General features: G+C 34.2%; 1 protein-coding gene across 1 annotated transcript in view; it reads left to right on the top strand.

The window, feature by feature from the left end:
- mtnr1bb (melatonin receptor 1Bb) overlaps window positions 1-6,504 on the top strand; it is a 135,457-nt gene extending 128,953 nt beyond the window's left edge. The window contains exon 4 of the mRNA XM_061899368.1: window positions 3,227-6,504. Coding sequence (XP_061755352.1) covers window positions 3,227-3,670 — 444 coding nt within the window. The 3' untranslated portion in view covers window positions 3,671-6,504. The remainder of the gene's footprint in view (window positions 1-3,226) is intronic.
- Window positions 6,505-17,071: the final 10,567 nt, after the last annotated feature.

Raw genomic sequence — 17,071 nt, 5'->3', positions numbered from 1 at the left:
CTTTGGCATGTGTTGCAGCCATTAGATTGTAAGTTAATTATTATTTGCAAAAAAAAAGTTTATAGTTTGAACATCAAACATCTTGTCTTTGTAGTGCATTCAATTGAAAATGCGTTGAAAAGGATTTGCACATCATTGTATTCTGTTTATATTTACATCTAACACCATTTCCCAACTCATATGGAAACAGGGTTTGTATATTTGTAATTTCTGATGTATCTAGTAGCTATTGAACAACCGTAATTTGTGTGTGTATAAAACGTAGAAATGATATACAATTTACTGCAACATGTTTTCTGCAGTTATAGAAGAGGAATTATTGTAGGCTGAAATGTGAACATTCCTCCTGACACACACGATAAAAATGTTATTTATACTGCTTTGAAAATAATCATTGAAGGTTTGTTTGTCACTTCCTACAGTCAGTACGTTTCCATGCACTAAATTAGTCCCATCATTCAGTTTTGTATATTTCCACGTTCTAGTTTGCATGTTTTCATCTCCAATGTGACTTAGGCGCATGCGCAGTGCGCCGCTCGCACACTAGGGGGCGAGCGTGGTGAGTTCAGCTGGTTCACTTTGTTAAAATGAAGTAGAAGAAGAAAATGCTACGAGCTAACACGCTAGCGCCGGTAACTTTTCAAGCTACAGAAAGACAATTACAACTTTTAACTGCTTTTTGGTGAGTTTGGTGAGGTTTTGATGTGTTTGAAGGACATCTGTGGTTATTATGATCATCAGAGACATTTAAAAAGATCGCTAATTTAGTCAAATGTGTTAAGTTTCTGCTTACCTGTTGTCTCAGATGTGCTGACGTCATGACGCGTCATTCAAAGTTTCTTCTTTGGGAACATTCTGACACTTTTTGAACTAGCGGCACTCTATTTTAAGACGTACTTTCTAAAAGACTGACATATTTTTAACTGGATACTTTCAAAATACTGACATATTTCAGCTGTACGTTGGCGAAATGGTTTCCATGCTCACGTCGGATTGGTCAAACAGAGTCACGTGACTTCCAGGCATCGTTTGATTGGTGGAAGGGAGTTTAGCGTCCCCAATGCTTACGTCGGATTGGCGAAACGCAGTCACGTGACAGCGCCTGGCGGGAAAAGGCTCGCTGACGAATGACTCGTCTATACAAGTAAATAAATAATTTGTACTGTATTTGTACTTATTTTAAATATTATTATTGCTCGATTGTTTGTAAATGGTGCAGTTGATAAAAAAGTAGATAAATAATTGTGATATAAATAAACGTCACGATTGGAAATAAACTTTTATTTGTAACAGAGTAAAAGTCGTTCTTCTTCTCCTCAAAAATAATCGAGTAAAAGTTAACAGGATGTTGTATTAAAACTGCAATTCAGCCAAACTGTCATTGTCCTAAAACTAATACTGCATCAAAATCAGTGTTGTTATGAATTAGTGACCTATTAAAGACCGTAATAACCTCATCTTAAGTATTTCACATCACAATTCATGTTTGGAAATGCTGCATATTTAGGGGTTTTCACATATTATTTTTTTTTTTACAAATATATAAAAAAATAATTAGAATAAAAATAGATAGGTCTTAAACTGTTAAATAAAATAAAGGGTTAAAAGTTTCAAAAGTAAATTATTATATGACTTATAATAATTTTCATCGCTTATCCGTTTTTTGGTTAAAAAAAGGAATATTGTGAGTTTTCAGGAAAAAAAATGGTCATAGTTCTGAAAATAATAATGCATCAAGTCGCCCTGCGATGAGGTGGCGTCTTGTCCAGGGTGTACGCCGCCTTCCGCCCGAGCGCTGCTGAGATGGGCTCCAGCGACCCCCCGCCACCCTAAAAAGGGACAAGCGGTAGAAACTGGATGGATGGATAATGCATCAAGTCAGTGTTGTTTTGAATTAATGACTCATTAAAGGCTCTGATAACATCATCTAAAGTATTACATATTGCAACTCATTTTTGGAAATACTACATACTGTGCGTTTTTACTGTAATGTATATATATATATATATGTGTGTATATATATATATATGTGTATATATATATATATATATAAAATGGGTATTTCTGTCTGTCATTCCATCGTACATTACTTTTTTTTCCTGTTACGGAAGGTTTTTTGTAGAGAATAAATGATGAAAAAAAACACTTAATTGAACAGTTTAAAAGAGGAGAAAACATGAAAAAAATGAAAATTAAATTTTGAAACATAGTTTATCTTCAATTTCGACTCCTTAAAATTCAAAATTCAATCGAAAAAAAAAGAAAAAAACTAGCTAATTTGAATCTTTTTGAAAAAATAAAAAAAAGTGTTTACGGAACATCATTAGTCATTTTTCCTGATTAAGATTAATTTTATAATTTTGATGACATGTTTTAAATAGGTTAAAATCCAATCTGCACTTTGTTAGAATATATAACAAATTGGACCAAGCTATATTTCTAACAAAGACAAATTATTATTTCTTCTAGATTTTCTAGAACAAAAATTTTAAAAGAAATTCTAAAGACTTTGAAATAAGATTTAAATTTGATTCTACAGATTTTCTAGAGTATTTTTTGGGAATTTTAATCATAAGTTTAAAGAAATATTTCACAAATATTCTTTGTGGAAAAAACAGAAGCTAAAATGAAGAATTAAATTAAAATGTATTTATAATTTTTTACAATAAAAAAAAATACTTGAACATTGATTTAAATTGTCAGGAAAGAAGAGGAAGGAATTTAAAAGGTAAAAGTGTTTAAAAATCCTAAAATCATTTTTAAGGTTGTATTTTTTTCTAAAATTGTCTTTCTGAAAGTTATTTAAAAAATAATGAATTTATTTCAACAAAACGATAGGAATGTCGTACAGACATTAAACAAAAACCTCAATGTAGGTCTCACTTAGACCTACATTTCATTCGTTGACATCTTTAAAATATTTTCTTGAATTTTTGAGTTTTGTCTCTTAGAATTAAAAATGTCCAGCAAAGCGAGACCAGCTTGCTAGTAAATAAATACAATTTAAAAAATAGAGGCAGCTCACTGGTAAGTGCTGCTATTTGAGCTATTTTTAGAACAGGCCAGCGGGCGACTCATCTGGTCCTTATGGTCGACCACGTTGGTGACCCCTGGTCTATACTGGATATAAATTATGAATAACCGCCGCGTGTCAGTTCCAGGGTCAAAGTGTGGCTGCTTGTGTTTTTGTGAGGAAAAGCGTAAGAAGAAGTTAAGTGTCTTGCAGGTGCGACGCAAAGTCAAGACGGAGGAGAGTCCCCGCCTGCGACCCAGCGACCTGCGCAACTTCATCACCATGTTCGTGGTCTTCGTGCTCTTCGCCATCTGCTGGGCGCCGCTCAACCTGATCGGCCTGGCGGTGGCCATCGACCCGGCGGGCGTGGGCCCGCTCATCCCCGAGTGGCTCTTCGTGGTCAGCTACTTCATGGCGTACTTCAACAGCTGCCTCAACGCCGTCATCTACGGCCTGCTCAACCGCAACTTCCGCAACGAGTACAAGCGCATCGTCACCTCCGTCTGGGTCACGCGTCTCTTCGTCACCGAGACCTCGCGGGCCGCCACCGAGGGCCGCAGCCTCCGCAGCAAGCAGACGCCGCCGCCGCCGCCGCCCACGCCGCCGCCACCGCTCAACAACAACCAGTCGCTGCGGGACCGCACCAACAAGAACTGAACAACAGCCCGGATCTTTCTTTCCATCAAGTGCTCGGCGCCGTTTCCACGCCAAAAACTATGTGAACGCTACATCGGGATCACGTGTGGCGTCCTTTTTCTCACGCCCACCAGCCACTTCCCAAGCCTCAAATCGCCCGACTCGCCTCATCGGAGCACCAACTTAGTAATGAAAAGACGGGGGGGGTGATGTCATCGGGCGACGCCCTCTCGCCAACAGGAAGTGATAAGAAAAACTATACTCGGAGCTAAAGACATGGCAGACATTCTGTCCACATGAGACGGACGCACCTCGGTTTTGCTCGACCGCTCCACCAGGTCCAACTAAGACCAAATCCTGCAAAAACTGAATCAGAAAGAAATCATGGAAACCAAACACCCACAAATATGAAAAAAAAAATACTGTGTTTCTCACCATCTTTGTCAAAGTGCTGGCACTCACAACTTTTTTTGGCCCCATGGTACATTGCTTTGGAGGGGGGAAAAATTACAGATTCTGAGTCTGATGTCCCGGACATACCTCAGTTTTTGTAGTCAGTTCCAAAAGGTCTTACAAAGACTAAATCGCCCAAAAACTGAATCAATTCCTCCCAAAAGAAATAATGTAAAACCAATTAATTGGTTCCAAACACCAAAAATATGAAGAAGAAAAAAACCTAACAAATAATGAATTTGTTTCCAACACTCACATATATGAAGACAAAAAAAAAATACTGTGTTTCTCACCATCTTTGTCAAAGTGCTGGCACTCACAACCTTTTTTGGCCCCATGGTGCATTGCTTTGGAGGGGGAAAAAAATACAGATTCTGAGTCTGATGTCCAGGACATACCTCAGTTTTTGTAGTCAGTTCCAAAAGGTCTTACAAAGACTAAATCGCCCAAAAACTGAATCAATTCCTTCCAAAAGAAATAATGTAAAACCAATTAATTGGTTCCAAACACCAAAAATATGAAGAAGAAAAAAACCTAACAAATAATGAATTGGTTTCCAACACTCACAGATATGAAGACAAAAAAAAATACTGTGTTTCTCACCTTCTATGTCAAAGTGCTGGCACTCACAACTTTTTTTGGCCCCATGGTGGATTACTTTGGAGGGGGAAAAAATACAAATTCTGAGTCTGATGTCCAGGACATACCTCAGTTTTTGTAGTCAGTTCCAAAAGGTCTTACAAAGACTAAATCACCCAAAACCTGAATCAATTCCTCCCAAAATAAATAATGTAAAACCGATTAATTGGTTCCAAACACCAAAAATATGAAGAAGAAAAAAGCCTAACAAATAATGAATTGGTTTCCAACACTCACATATATGGAGACAAAAAAAAATACTGTGTTTCTCACCATCTTTGTCAAAGTGCTGGCACTCACAACTTTTTTTGGCCCCATGGTGCATTATTTTGGAGGGGGGAAAAAATACAGATTCTGAGTCTGATGTCCCGGACATACCTCAGTTATCCTAGTTAGTCCCAAAAAGTCTTACAAAGACCAAATCACCCACAAACTGAATACATTTCTCCCAAAAGAAATAACGTAAAACCAATTAATTGGTTCCAAACACCAAAAATACGAAGACGAAATAACCTTAAAAAAATTATCAATCGGTTTCAAACATCCACAAATATGAAGAAAAAACTAACATTTTACTGTGTTTCTCACCTTCTTTGTCAAAGTGCTGGCACTCACAACTTTTTTGGGCCCCATGGTGGATTATTTTGAAGGGAGGGAAAAAGTACAGATTCTAAGTCTGATGTCCCGGACATACTTCAGTTTTCGTAGTCAGTTCCAAAAGGTCTTTCAAAGACCAAATTGCGCAAAAACTGAATCAATTCCTCCCAAAAGAAATAACGTAAAACCAATTAATTGGTTCCAAACACCCAAAAATATGAAGAAAATTTAACATTGTTTCTCAAATTCTTTACCAAAGGGCCGGCACTCACAACTTTTTTTGAGCCCATGTAGAATTATTTTGAAGGAACAAAAAGACAGATTTTGAGTCTGATAAAACATAATTTCTTTGGTTTTCGTAATCCGTTCCAAAGACCAAATGGCTCAAAAACAGAATCCTTTTTGTCAAAAAGAAATAATGTTAATCCAGTTAATTGGTTCCAAACATCCAAAAATATGAAGAAAATGTAGCATTGTTTCCCCCCTTCTTTGTCAAAGTGATGGCACTCGCAACTTTTTTGGGCCCCATGGTGGATTATTTAGAATTTTTTAAAAGAGTATAGATTCTTAATCTGATGATCCAAACATATCTCAAACTTCTTAATCTGTTCCAAAAGGTCCGACAATGACTAAATCGCTCCAAAACTGAATCAGTTTTTTCCAAAATAAATAATATTAATCCATTTAATTGGTTCCAAACATCCAAAATAATGAAAAAAATGTAACATTGTTTCTCCCTTCTTTATCAAAGTGCTGGCACTCGCAATTTTTCTGGCCCCATGGTGGATTATTTTGAATTTAGAACAAAGTATGGATTCTAAATCTGATGATCAAGACGTACCTCGAACGTTTTAGTCTGCTCCAAAAGGTCCGACAAAGACCAAATAGCGTGGAAACTGGATCAGTTTCTCCCAAAAGAAATCATGTCAAACCAAAGCACTGGCACTCGCAACTTTTTCCGGCCCCATGGTGGATTATTTTGAATTTTTTAAAAGAGTATAGATTCTTAATCTGATGATCCAGACATATCTCAAACTTCTTAATCTGTTCCAAAAGGTCCGACAATGACTAAATCGCTCCAAAACTGAATCAGTTTTTTCCAAAATAAATAATATTAATCCATTTAATTGGTTCCAAACATCCAAAATAATGAAAAAAATGTAACATTGTTTCTCCCTTCTTTATCAAAGTGCTGGCACTCGCAATTTTTCTGGCCCCATGGTGGATTATTTTGAATTTAGAACAAAGTATAGATTCTAAATCTGATGATCAAGACGTACCTCGAACGTTTTAGTCTGTTCCAAAAGGTCCGACAAAGACCAAATCGCGTGGGAACTGGATCAGTTTCTCCCAAAAGAAATCATGTCAAACCAAAGCACTGGCACTCGCAACTTTTTCTGGCCCCATGGTGGATTATTTTGAATTTTTTAAAAGAGTATAGATTCTTAATCTGATGATCCAGACATATCTCAAACTTCTTAATCTGTTCCAAAAGGTCCGACCATGACTAAATCGCTCCAAAACTGAATCAGTTTTTTCCAAAATAAATAATATTAATCCATTTAATTGGTTCCAAATATCCAAAATACTGAAAAAAATGTAACATTGTTTCTCCCCTTCTTTATCAAAGTGCTGGCACTCGCAACTTTTTCCGGCCCCATGGTGGATTATTTTGAATTTAGAACAAAGTATAGATTCTCAATCTGATGATCAAGACGTACCTCGAACGTCTTAGTCTGTTCCAAAAGGTCCGACAAAGACCAAATAGCGTGGAAACTGGATCAGTTTCTCCCAAAAGAAATCATGTCAAACCAAAGCACTGGCACTCGCAACTTTTTCTGGCCCCATGGTGGATTATTTTGAATTTTTTAAAAGAGTATAGATTCTTAATCTGATGATCCAGACATATCTCAAACTTCTTAATCTGTTCCAAAAGGTCCGACCATGACTAAATCGCTCCAAAACTGAATCAGTTTTTTCCAAAATAAATAATATTAATCCATTTAATTGGTTCCAAACATCCAAAATAATGAAAAAAATGTAACATTGTTTCTCCCCTTCTTTATCAAAGTGCTGGCACTCGCAACTTTTTTTGGCCCCATGGTGGATTATTTTGAATTTAGAACAAAGTATAGATTCTTAATCTGATGATCAAGACGTACCTCGAACGTCTTAGTCTGTTCCAAAAGGTCAGACGAAGACCAAATCGCGTGGGAACTGGATCAGTTTCCCCCAAAAGAAATCATGTCAAAACAAAACACTGGCACTCGCAACTTTTGTTGGCTCCATGGTGGATTATTTTGAATTTAGAACAAAATATAGATTCTTAATCTGATGATCAAGACGTACCTCGAAGGTCTTAGTCTGTTCCAAAAGGTCCGACAAAGACCAAATCGCATGGAAACTGGATCAGTTTCTCCTAAAAGAAATCATGTCAAACTAAAGCACTGGCACTCGCAACTTTTTCTGGCCCCATGGTGGATTATTTTTGGACAGATGGTGAGTCGCAAACACGTGGGATTTGTTGTTTGGGATGAGTTTGTCATTGAATACCAAAAGTTGCACGCTCCAGGTGTGCGGCGTAGTGATGCTTAGTAAAAACACAATCAGGAGCAACTCTGGCAGACACCGCACAAAAAAACAGGGGTGTCCAAACTTTTTCCCAGCCAGCGTTGCACACATGAAATAAAGGTTGTTGTTTTTTTGATACATTTTGTACATCGAAGATGCTAAAAGCAATCCAATGTAGATCCTTAACATTTTAGATACTGAAATATGTGTAAGGATGAGGAAAATAAGTGTGAATGACTGAAGTGGTGTCCTTGGTGATTATGGACACACACTTTCTTTTTTTTTTTAATTAAAGGTCAACAGCAGTGGATTGTTCATCCTGCTGGGATGCTGATGTCAGAGTGATGTCGTACAACAAGATATCAAACCATTCATGCCAACATTCTCAGCTCAAAATAGTCCTCTAAAGCAGTGGTCACCAACCTTTTTGTATCCGCGCTTAATCATTTGTCCCGCGGCCCGGGGGGGTCCTTTTTTTTTTTTTCTTCTTCTTTGTCATGAAAAATGGAGGTTTTTGTGGTTGGTGCACTAATTATAAGTGTATATTGTGTTTTTATGTTGATTTAATAAAAAATAAAATATATATATATATATTTTAAATAAATAATTCTTCTGCGGCCCGGTGGTTGGGGACCACTGCTTTAAAGGCTTCTTGGCATATTTAATAATAATACAATTAAAAACAAAACATTACCACACCCTACATGAGAACAATTAGGACAATTTTAAAATAATATATGTTTAATAATAGGTCGTAATATCTGAATTAATTAATTTATTATCATATGTACTGTATGTATTATTATTATTATTATTACTATTATTCCATTCATAATGGTAATGATATCAATTTAATACCAAATTCAATACATTTTGGGGGAAATAATATTGATTTATTCTATTTAATTGTAAATGACTGATCAAAGTTAAAACAGTATATATATATATATATATTATACATGCACATATACACACACATACATATATATATATATATATGTATACATGAATAGATACATATATAAATATACATACATGTATACAAATACATACACACACACATATATACACTTATATATATATATATACACTTATAAATGTGTATATATATATATATATACACAAATATATATATGTATATTTACACATACTGTATTTATATACATATATACAAACATATACACACACATACACAGATATATATATGTATACATGAATAGATACATATATATAAATATACATACATGTATACAAATACATACACACACACATATATACACTTATATATATATATACACTTATAAATGTGTATATATATATACACAAATATATATATGTACAGTATATTTACACATACTGTATTTATATACATATATACAAACATATACATACATTTACACAGATATATATGTATATATACACATATGTATATATATATACATACATATATGCACATATACAAACACATATATACATACATATAAATGTATGTAAAGACATATTTATACATAAATACATATAGGTACATAAATAAACATAGTTATATACAATCAAATATACATACACATACATACTGTACATATATACATGTACACATGCATATATAAATGTACACACACGTATACAAATGTATACATACATACATTTATATATACATGTGTACATACATATAAACATACGTGCATATACATATATACACTATATATACACACACACACATATATGTCTATATATATATATATATATATATATATATATATATATATATATATATATATATATATATATATATATATATATATATATATATATATATATATATATAAACATATTAACAGGAACACCTATATGTACTTTTTTTGTCATAATTTTTGCCCGGTAAAATTCCGATGGTTTTTATAATATTGACAAATTGCCAAAATGTTTAAAATTTTTTTTTTTTTTTTTTAGAAAATTGTGACTTTTGTCGGGTAAAATTACGACTCTTTTGAATAACATTGCACAAATGTTCAGTTTGCCCTGCGATGAGGTGGCGACTTGTCCAGGGTGTACGCAGCCTTCCGCCCGATTGTAGCTGAGATAGGCACCAGTGCCCCCCGCCACCCCAAAGGGAATAAGCGGTAGGAAATGGATGGATGGATGTATATATATATATATATATGTGTGTGTACATATATACATATATACACACACACACATATATAAGCAGGTAAATGATTGTGATTTTTTACGATAATTCCAAATTCAAAAGTGTGATTTATCTCATTAAAAATACTTATGTGATAGCACTAATAATATATATATATATATATATATATATATATATATATATATATATATATATATATGCTTTGATCAGCCCTTTAAAATTGATACATCATTGCATTCATTTATTATTAATGTTAATAATATTATTATTCATCATAACAGTAATATAAATTGAATTATAGCAAAATTAACAATATTGCATACATTTAATAAAAGTAATAACATATCTATATATATACATATATGTGTGTGTATATATATATATAGATATATACAGTATATATATATACTGTTTACACATTTTATTATTTTTATTAAATGTATGTAATATTGTTAATTTTACTATTCAGTTTTTACCACTATTATTTTAAATAATAACATATATATATCTAATAATATATATATACACATACAGTATATATATATATATATATATATATATATATATACATAACTTTTATTATTTTTATTAAATGTATGTAATATTGTTAATTTTACTATTATTAAATTTGTATTACTCATATTTTAAATAATAACATATATATATATAATTATATATATATGTGTGTGTATATATATACATACATACACATATATATATACATACGTACAATATTGTTAATTTTACTATTATTAAATTTTTAGTACTATTATTGTAAATAACATATATATCTAATAAAATATATATATATTTTTTAATGAGATATATATGTTATTATTTATAATAATAGTAATATCAATTGAATAATAGTAATAAACAATATTACATTCATTTAATAAAAATGCTAACATTTATTTATATATATATATATTTTTTCATTAGATATATTTATGTTATTCTTTATAGTAATAATAATAATAATAATAAAGGCATGTGGGACTAAACAACATCAGGGCTGACCACCTTTTAGTCTGGGAAGTGTAAGCATGCCACTCCCTGTTTTTATTTTCCATTTTACTATCCTTTTATCATCAATTTATTTCTTGGAAATAAAAACAACGCCAACTGTTTGAGAAAAAGAGCAAACAAGCGTAATTAACATTTTGAAACCTTGTGACCGATACGGCTACGATGAATAAATATTACACTTTGTCAACTTCAACACAAAACTAAATGCAAGCTTTTTTTTGCCCACAAAATACGTATCATTTATTAGCATATCTGCTTCTTTTATTTATTTTTTTCTACAATATATAATGTTGCAATTTTCCAAGTCTTACGTTAGCTCGATGCTAATTGACATTGGGATATGCCATTCACATGCTACTGATTAGCATTAGCCATTTTACATGGCAATTTCAACACCTCCAATAACGAAAACAACTACTAAGATGCATGTTAGGGCTTGTAGTAAGTCCCATACTGGACTTGCAGTCCAGGACTGGGGTGTCCAAAGTATGGCCCGGGGGCGGGGGAGGGGCCAATGTCACTTTTTATTGGCCCGCGGCAGAACGTAAATATTCAATAATTATTGTGATGTTACTAGTAATATATTTTCAATTTGGATTAATCATGATTATTTACAAGAAATATAAACTTGCTCGCATGATTTTATCCGACTTAAATATGTGACTAAAATTTTAAAAATTAACACAATAATTTTTGTGAATACTCGCACGAGTTAACGTATTTTCTACTTGAATGTAAAAGATGCGTCTACATTTACTGACTGGAGGAGGTTTGGACGCCCCTGGGAGAAACACTTTGTAGGGACACGACTGGCACATTCAACTTAATGGCAAAGACTACTTTCCGACTGTGCTCAGGACAAACTCAAATGAACGCATGCTTGCAAATGATAGGGGCAAGAAATATTTCATTTGTAAAAAGCACTTAACATTGAGCAATCAACCTCAAAGCGCTACAGTGTATTAGAAATAGTAATAGAAACAAATACAAATAAAAACTCGAACAGCCTAATAGCTAGAACTAGTATGTATTTATCTAAAAAAATGTTGTTTTTTTTTTTTTTTATAAAAGAAGGGTTTTTAAGCCTTTTTTAAAAGCATTCACCGTCTGTGGTGCCCTCAGGTGGTCAGGGAGAGCATTTCACAGCTTTGTCCTTGGAGGTTGGAGGAGGTTAGCCTGTCCGGAGCGGAGGTGTCGTGTGAAGGACAGGCTAACCTGAAGACAGGACAGCACACTCGTCAGCAAATCTGAGATTGTATTATTGCACAAATGGACATTTACAGTTTCGCCACATGAACACACACAGAAGTACTCAAAACTGGTATGGATTGCCAGGTGGCAGGAAATGGTACTGCATGGGTTCGTTCTCGATTAAACCGATTCTGGCAATGTGTTCTTTGATATATTAGTAACCTTGAAACTTTTTCAAAACCGTTTACAGTTGGAAAGACTACTTCTGCTCGCATGGACATGATTTTAAATGTTTTTATTTTTTAATTGATTCCTCTTAAGATGAATCAATTTGTTGAGATTTTTTTTTAAATCGATTTAGTGGCCTATGAACATTTTTTTTTCAAGTTTTTTTTTTTAATCATTAAAGAAAGTTTAGTTTTTTTAATCGATATTTCAAAAATATGAATCGATTTAGAATGGCATGAAAATGTATTTGAAAAAATAAGAAGAAATTATATATATATATATATATACATACATGTATGTACATATTTTTATTTATTTATTTTTCTTGATTGATTTTCGATATTAATTGGTATTACTCTATTTACAATGACTTAATACATATTTTAAAAAAACAAATTCTTATGAATAACATATATATATACATACATACATATATATATACATATATACAGTACATATATATATATACACACGTATAAATATATATATATATGCACATTTACATGTGTATATATGTATACATATATACGTATGTATACATGTATATGTATATATACGTATGTACACACGTATATATATATATACACGTCTATGTGTGCCCTGCGATGAGGTGGCGACTTGTCCAGGGTGTACCCCGCCTTCCGCCCGATTGTAGCCGAGATAGGCACCAGCACCCCCCGCGACCCCAAAAGGGAATAAGCGGTAGGAAATGGATGGATGGATGTCTATGTGTATATATATACATATACAGATGTATGTATGTATGTATACATATACACACACATGTATATACACATATACATATGTATATATATATATACACACACACATGTATATAGTTACTGTATACTTTATGTATGTATATGTATACTGTATATATATGTATGTTTATATGTACACATTTTTATTTTGAAAAAAACACTATATATACATATATATAAAAATACATATATACATATACATATATTTGTATATTTATATACATATATAATTATTTTTTGGGGTAGTTTTTTATTTTTGGGGGGATGATTATGAATCGATTTAGAAATGTTGATGAATAAGAATGTTGGTTGAGGTGTGAAAACATGTTTGTTTACTGCTAATAAATGAGTTGTTCATGAATTATTACAGGAATCAAAAGTATATATTTTAAGATCATGTTTGAGATTCAAAGAAAAAAAAAAAGTATTCTATTTTGTACGCATTCCAAAAAAAAATGTACCTGCTTAGTAATTTTGACCAACACTGGATTGCTTTTAATGTCTTTTTCTAAACATGAACGTGGTCGACATCAAGTTGGCCAAATGTTGAGGAAATATATCAACATATTGTTTGAAGATGTGGACTATTGTCATTTTTGGGGATTCTCAGAAGGAGAATAAAATGTACAACTTGATTTGTTTGAGGAACTTGTCTTCATTTCTCTTCTTTTTTTCTACTTTACTGTCACTTTAAGTCTGCTCCTTTCCTACTTTACTGTCACTTTAAGTGTGCTCCTTCCCTACGTTACTGTCACTTTAAGTGTGCTCCTTTCCTGCATTACTGTCACTTTAAGTGTGCTCCTTTCCTACTTTACTGTCACTTTAAGTCTGCTCCTTTCCTACTTTACTGTCACTTTAAGTGTGCTCCTTCCCTACGTTACTGTCACTTTAAGTGTGCTCCTTTCCTACTTTACTGTCACTTTAAGTGTGCTCCTTCCCTACGTTACTGTCACTTTAAGTGTGCTCCTTTCCTACATTACTGTCACTTTAAGTGTGCTCCTTTCCTACGTTACTGTCACTTTAAGTGTGCTCCTTTCCTACTTTACTGTCACTTTAAGTGTGCTCCTTTTCTAGGTTACTGTCACTTTAAGTGTGCTCCTTTTCTAGGTTACTGTCACTTTAAGTCTGCTCCTTTCCTACGTTACTGTCACTTTAAGTGTGCTCCTTTCCTACTTTACTGTCACTTTAAGTGTGCTCCTTTTCTAGGTTACTGTCACTTTAAGTGTGCTCCTTTCCTACTTTACTGTCACTTTAAGTGTGCTCCTTTCCTACTTTACTGTCACTTTAAGTGTGCTCCTTTCCTACTTTACTGTCACTTTAAGTGTGCTCCTTTTCTAGGTTACTGTCACTTTAAGTGTGCTCCTTTCCTACTTTACTGTCACTTTAAGTGTGCTCCTTTCCTACTTTACTGTCACTTTAAGTGTGCTCCTTTTCTACATTACTGTCACTTTAAGTGTGCTCCTTTCCTACTTTACTGTCACTTTAAGTGTGCTCCTTTTCTAGGTTACTGTCACTTTAAGTGTGCTCCTTTCCTACTTTACTGTCACTTTAAGTGTGCTCCTTTCCTACTTTACTGTCACTTTAAGTGTGCTCCTTTTCTAGGTTACTGTCACTTTAAGTGTGCTCCTTTTCTAGGTTACTGTCACTTTAAGTCTGCTCCTTTCCTACTTTACTGTCACTTTAAGTGTGCTCCTTTTCTAGGTTACTGTCACTTTAAGTGTGCTCCTTTCCTACTTTACTGTCACTTTAAGTGTGCTCCTTTCCTACTTTACTGTCACTTTAAGTGTGCTCCTTTTCTAGGTTACTGTCACTTTAAGTGTGCTCCTTTTCTAGGTTACTGTCACTTTAAGTCTGCTCCTTTCCTACGTTACTGTCACTTTAAGTGTGCTCCTTTTCTACATTACTGTCACTTTAAGTCTGCTCCTTTTCTACTTTACTGTCACTTTAAGTGTGCTCTTTTTCTACGTTACTGTCACTTTAAGTGTGCTCCCTCCCTACATTACTGTCACTTTAAGTGTGCTCCTTTCCTACATTACTGTCACTTTAAGTGTGCTCCTTTCCTACATTACTGTCACTTTAAGTCTGCTCCTTCCCTACTTTACTGTCACTTTAAGTCTGCTCCTTTTCTACTTTACTGTCACTTTAAGTGTGCTCTTTTTCTACGTTACTGTCACTTTAAGTGTGCTCCTTTCCTAGGTTACTGTCACTTTAAGTGTGCTCCTTTTCTACGTTACTGTCACTTTAAGTGTGCTCCTTTCCTAGGTTACTGTCACTTTAAGTGTGCTCCTTCCCTACGTTACTGTCACTTTAAGTGTGCTACTTTTCTACGTTACTGTCACTTTAAGTGTGCTACTTTTCTACGTTACTGTCACTTTAAGTGTGCTCCTTTCCTACGTTACTGTCACTTTAAGTGTGCTCCTTTCCTACGTTACTATCACTTTAAGTGTGCTCCTTTCCTACGTTACTGTCACTTTAAGTGTGCTCCTTTCCTACGTTACTGTCACTTTAAGTGTGCTCCTTTTCTACATTACTGTCACTTTAAGTGTGCTCCTTTCCTACGTTACTGTCACTTTAAGTGTGCTCCTTTTCTAGGTTACTGTCACTTTAAGTGTGCTCCTTTCCTACTTTACTGTCACTTTAAGTGTGCTCCTTTCCTACGTTACTGTCACTTTAAGTGTGCTCCTTTTCTACATTACTGTCACTTTAAGTGTGCTCCTTTCCTACGTTACTGTCACTTTAAGTGTGCTCCTTTCCTACGTTACTGTCACTTTAAGTGTGCTCCTTTCCTACGTTACTGTCACTTTAAGTGTGCTCCTTTTCTACATTACTGTCACTTTAAGTGTGCTCCTTTCCTACGTTACTGTCACTTTAAGTGTGCTCCTTTTCTAGGTTACTGTCACTTTAAGTGTGCTCCTTTCCTACTTTACTGTCACTTTAAGTGTGCTCCTTTCCTACGTTACTGTCACTTTAAGTGTGCTCCTTTTCTACATTACTGTCACTTTAAGTGTGCTCCTTTCCTACGTTACTGTCACTTTAAGTGTGCTCCTTTTCTACGTTACTGTCACTTTAAGTCTGTTCCTTTTCTACTCTACTGTCACTTTAAGTGTGCTACTTTTCTACGTTACTGTCACTTTAAGTGTGCTCCTTTCCTAGGTTACTGTCACTTTAAGTGTGCTCCTTTTCTACTTTACTGTCACTCTAAGTGTGCTCCTTTCCTACGTTACTGTCACTTTAAGTCTGCTCCTTTTCTACATTACTGTCACTTTAAGTGTGCTCCTTTTCTACTTTACTGTCACTTTAAGTGTGCTCCTTTCCTACGTTACTGTCACTTTAAGTCTGCTCCTTTTCTACGTTACTGTCACTTTAAGTGTGCTCCTTTTCTACGTTACTGTCACTTTAAGTGTGCTCCTTTTCTACTTTACTGTCACTTTAAGTGTGCTCCTTTCCTACTTTACTGTCACTTTAAGTGTGCTCCTTTTCTACGTTACTGTCACTTTAAGTGTGCTCCTTTCCTACGTTACTGTCACTTTAAGTGTGCTCCTTTCCTACGTTACTGTCACTTTAAGTGTGCTCTTTTTCTACGTTACTGTCACTTTAAGTGTGCTCCTTTCCTAGGTTACTGTCACTCTAAGTGTGCTCCTTTCCTACATTACTGTCACTTTAAGTCTGCTCCTTCCCTATATTACTGTCACTTTAAGTCTGCTCCTTTTCTACTTTACTGTCACTTTAAGTGTGCTCTTTTTCTACGTTACTGTCACTTTAAGTGTGCTCCTTTCCTAGGTTACTGTCACTTTAAGTGTGCTC

The sequence above is a fragment of the Nerophis ophidion genome, linkage group LG04 (assembly GCF_033978795.1).
Source record: "Nerophis ophidion isolate RoL-2023_Sa linkage group LG04, RoL_Noph_v1.0, whole genome shotgun sequence".
In the NCBI taxonomy this organism is placed as follows: domain Eukaryota; kingdom Metazoa; phylum Chordata; class Actinopteri; order Syngnathiformes; family Syngnathidae; genus Nerophis; species Nerophis ophidion.
This window is presented reverse-complemented; position numbering and strand designations above follow the sequence as displayed.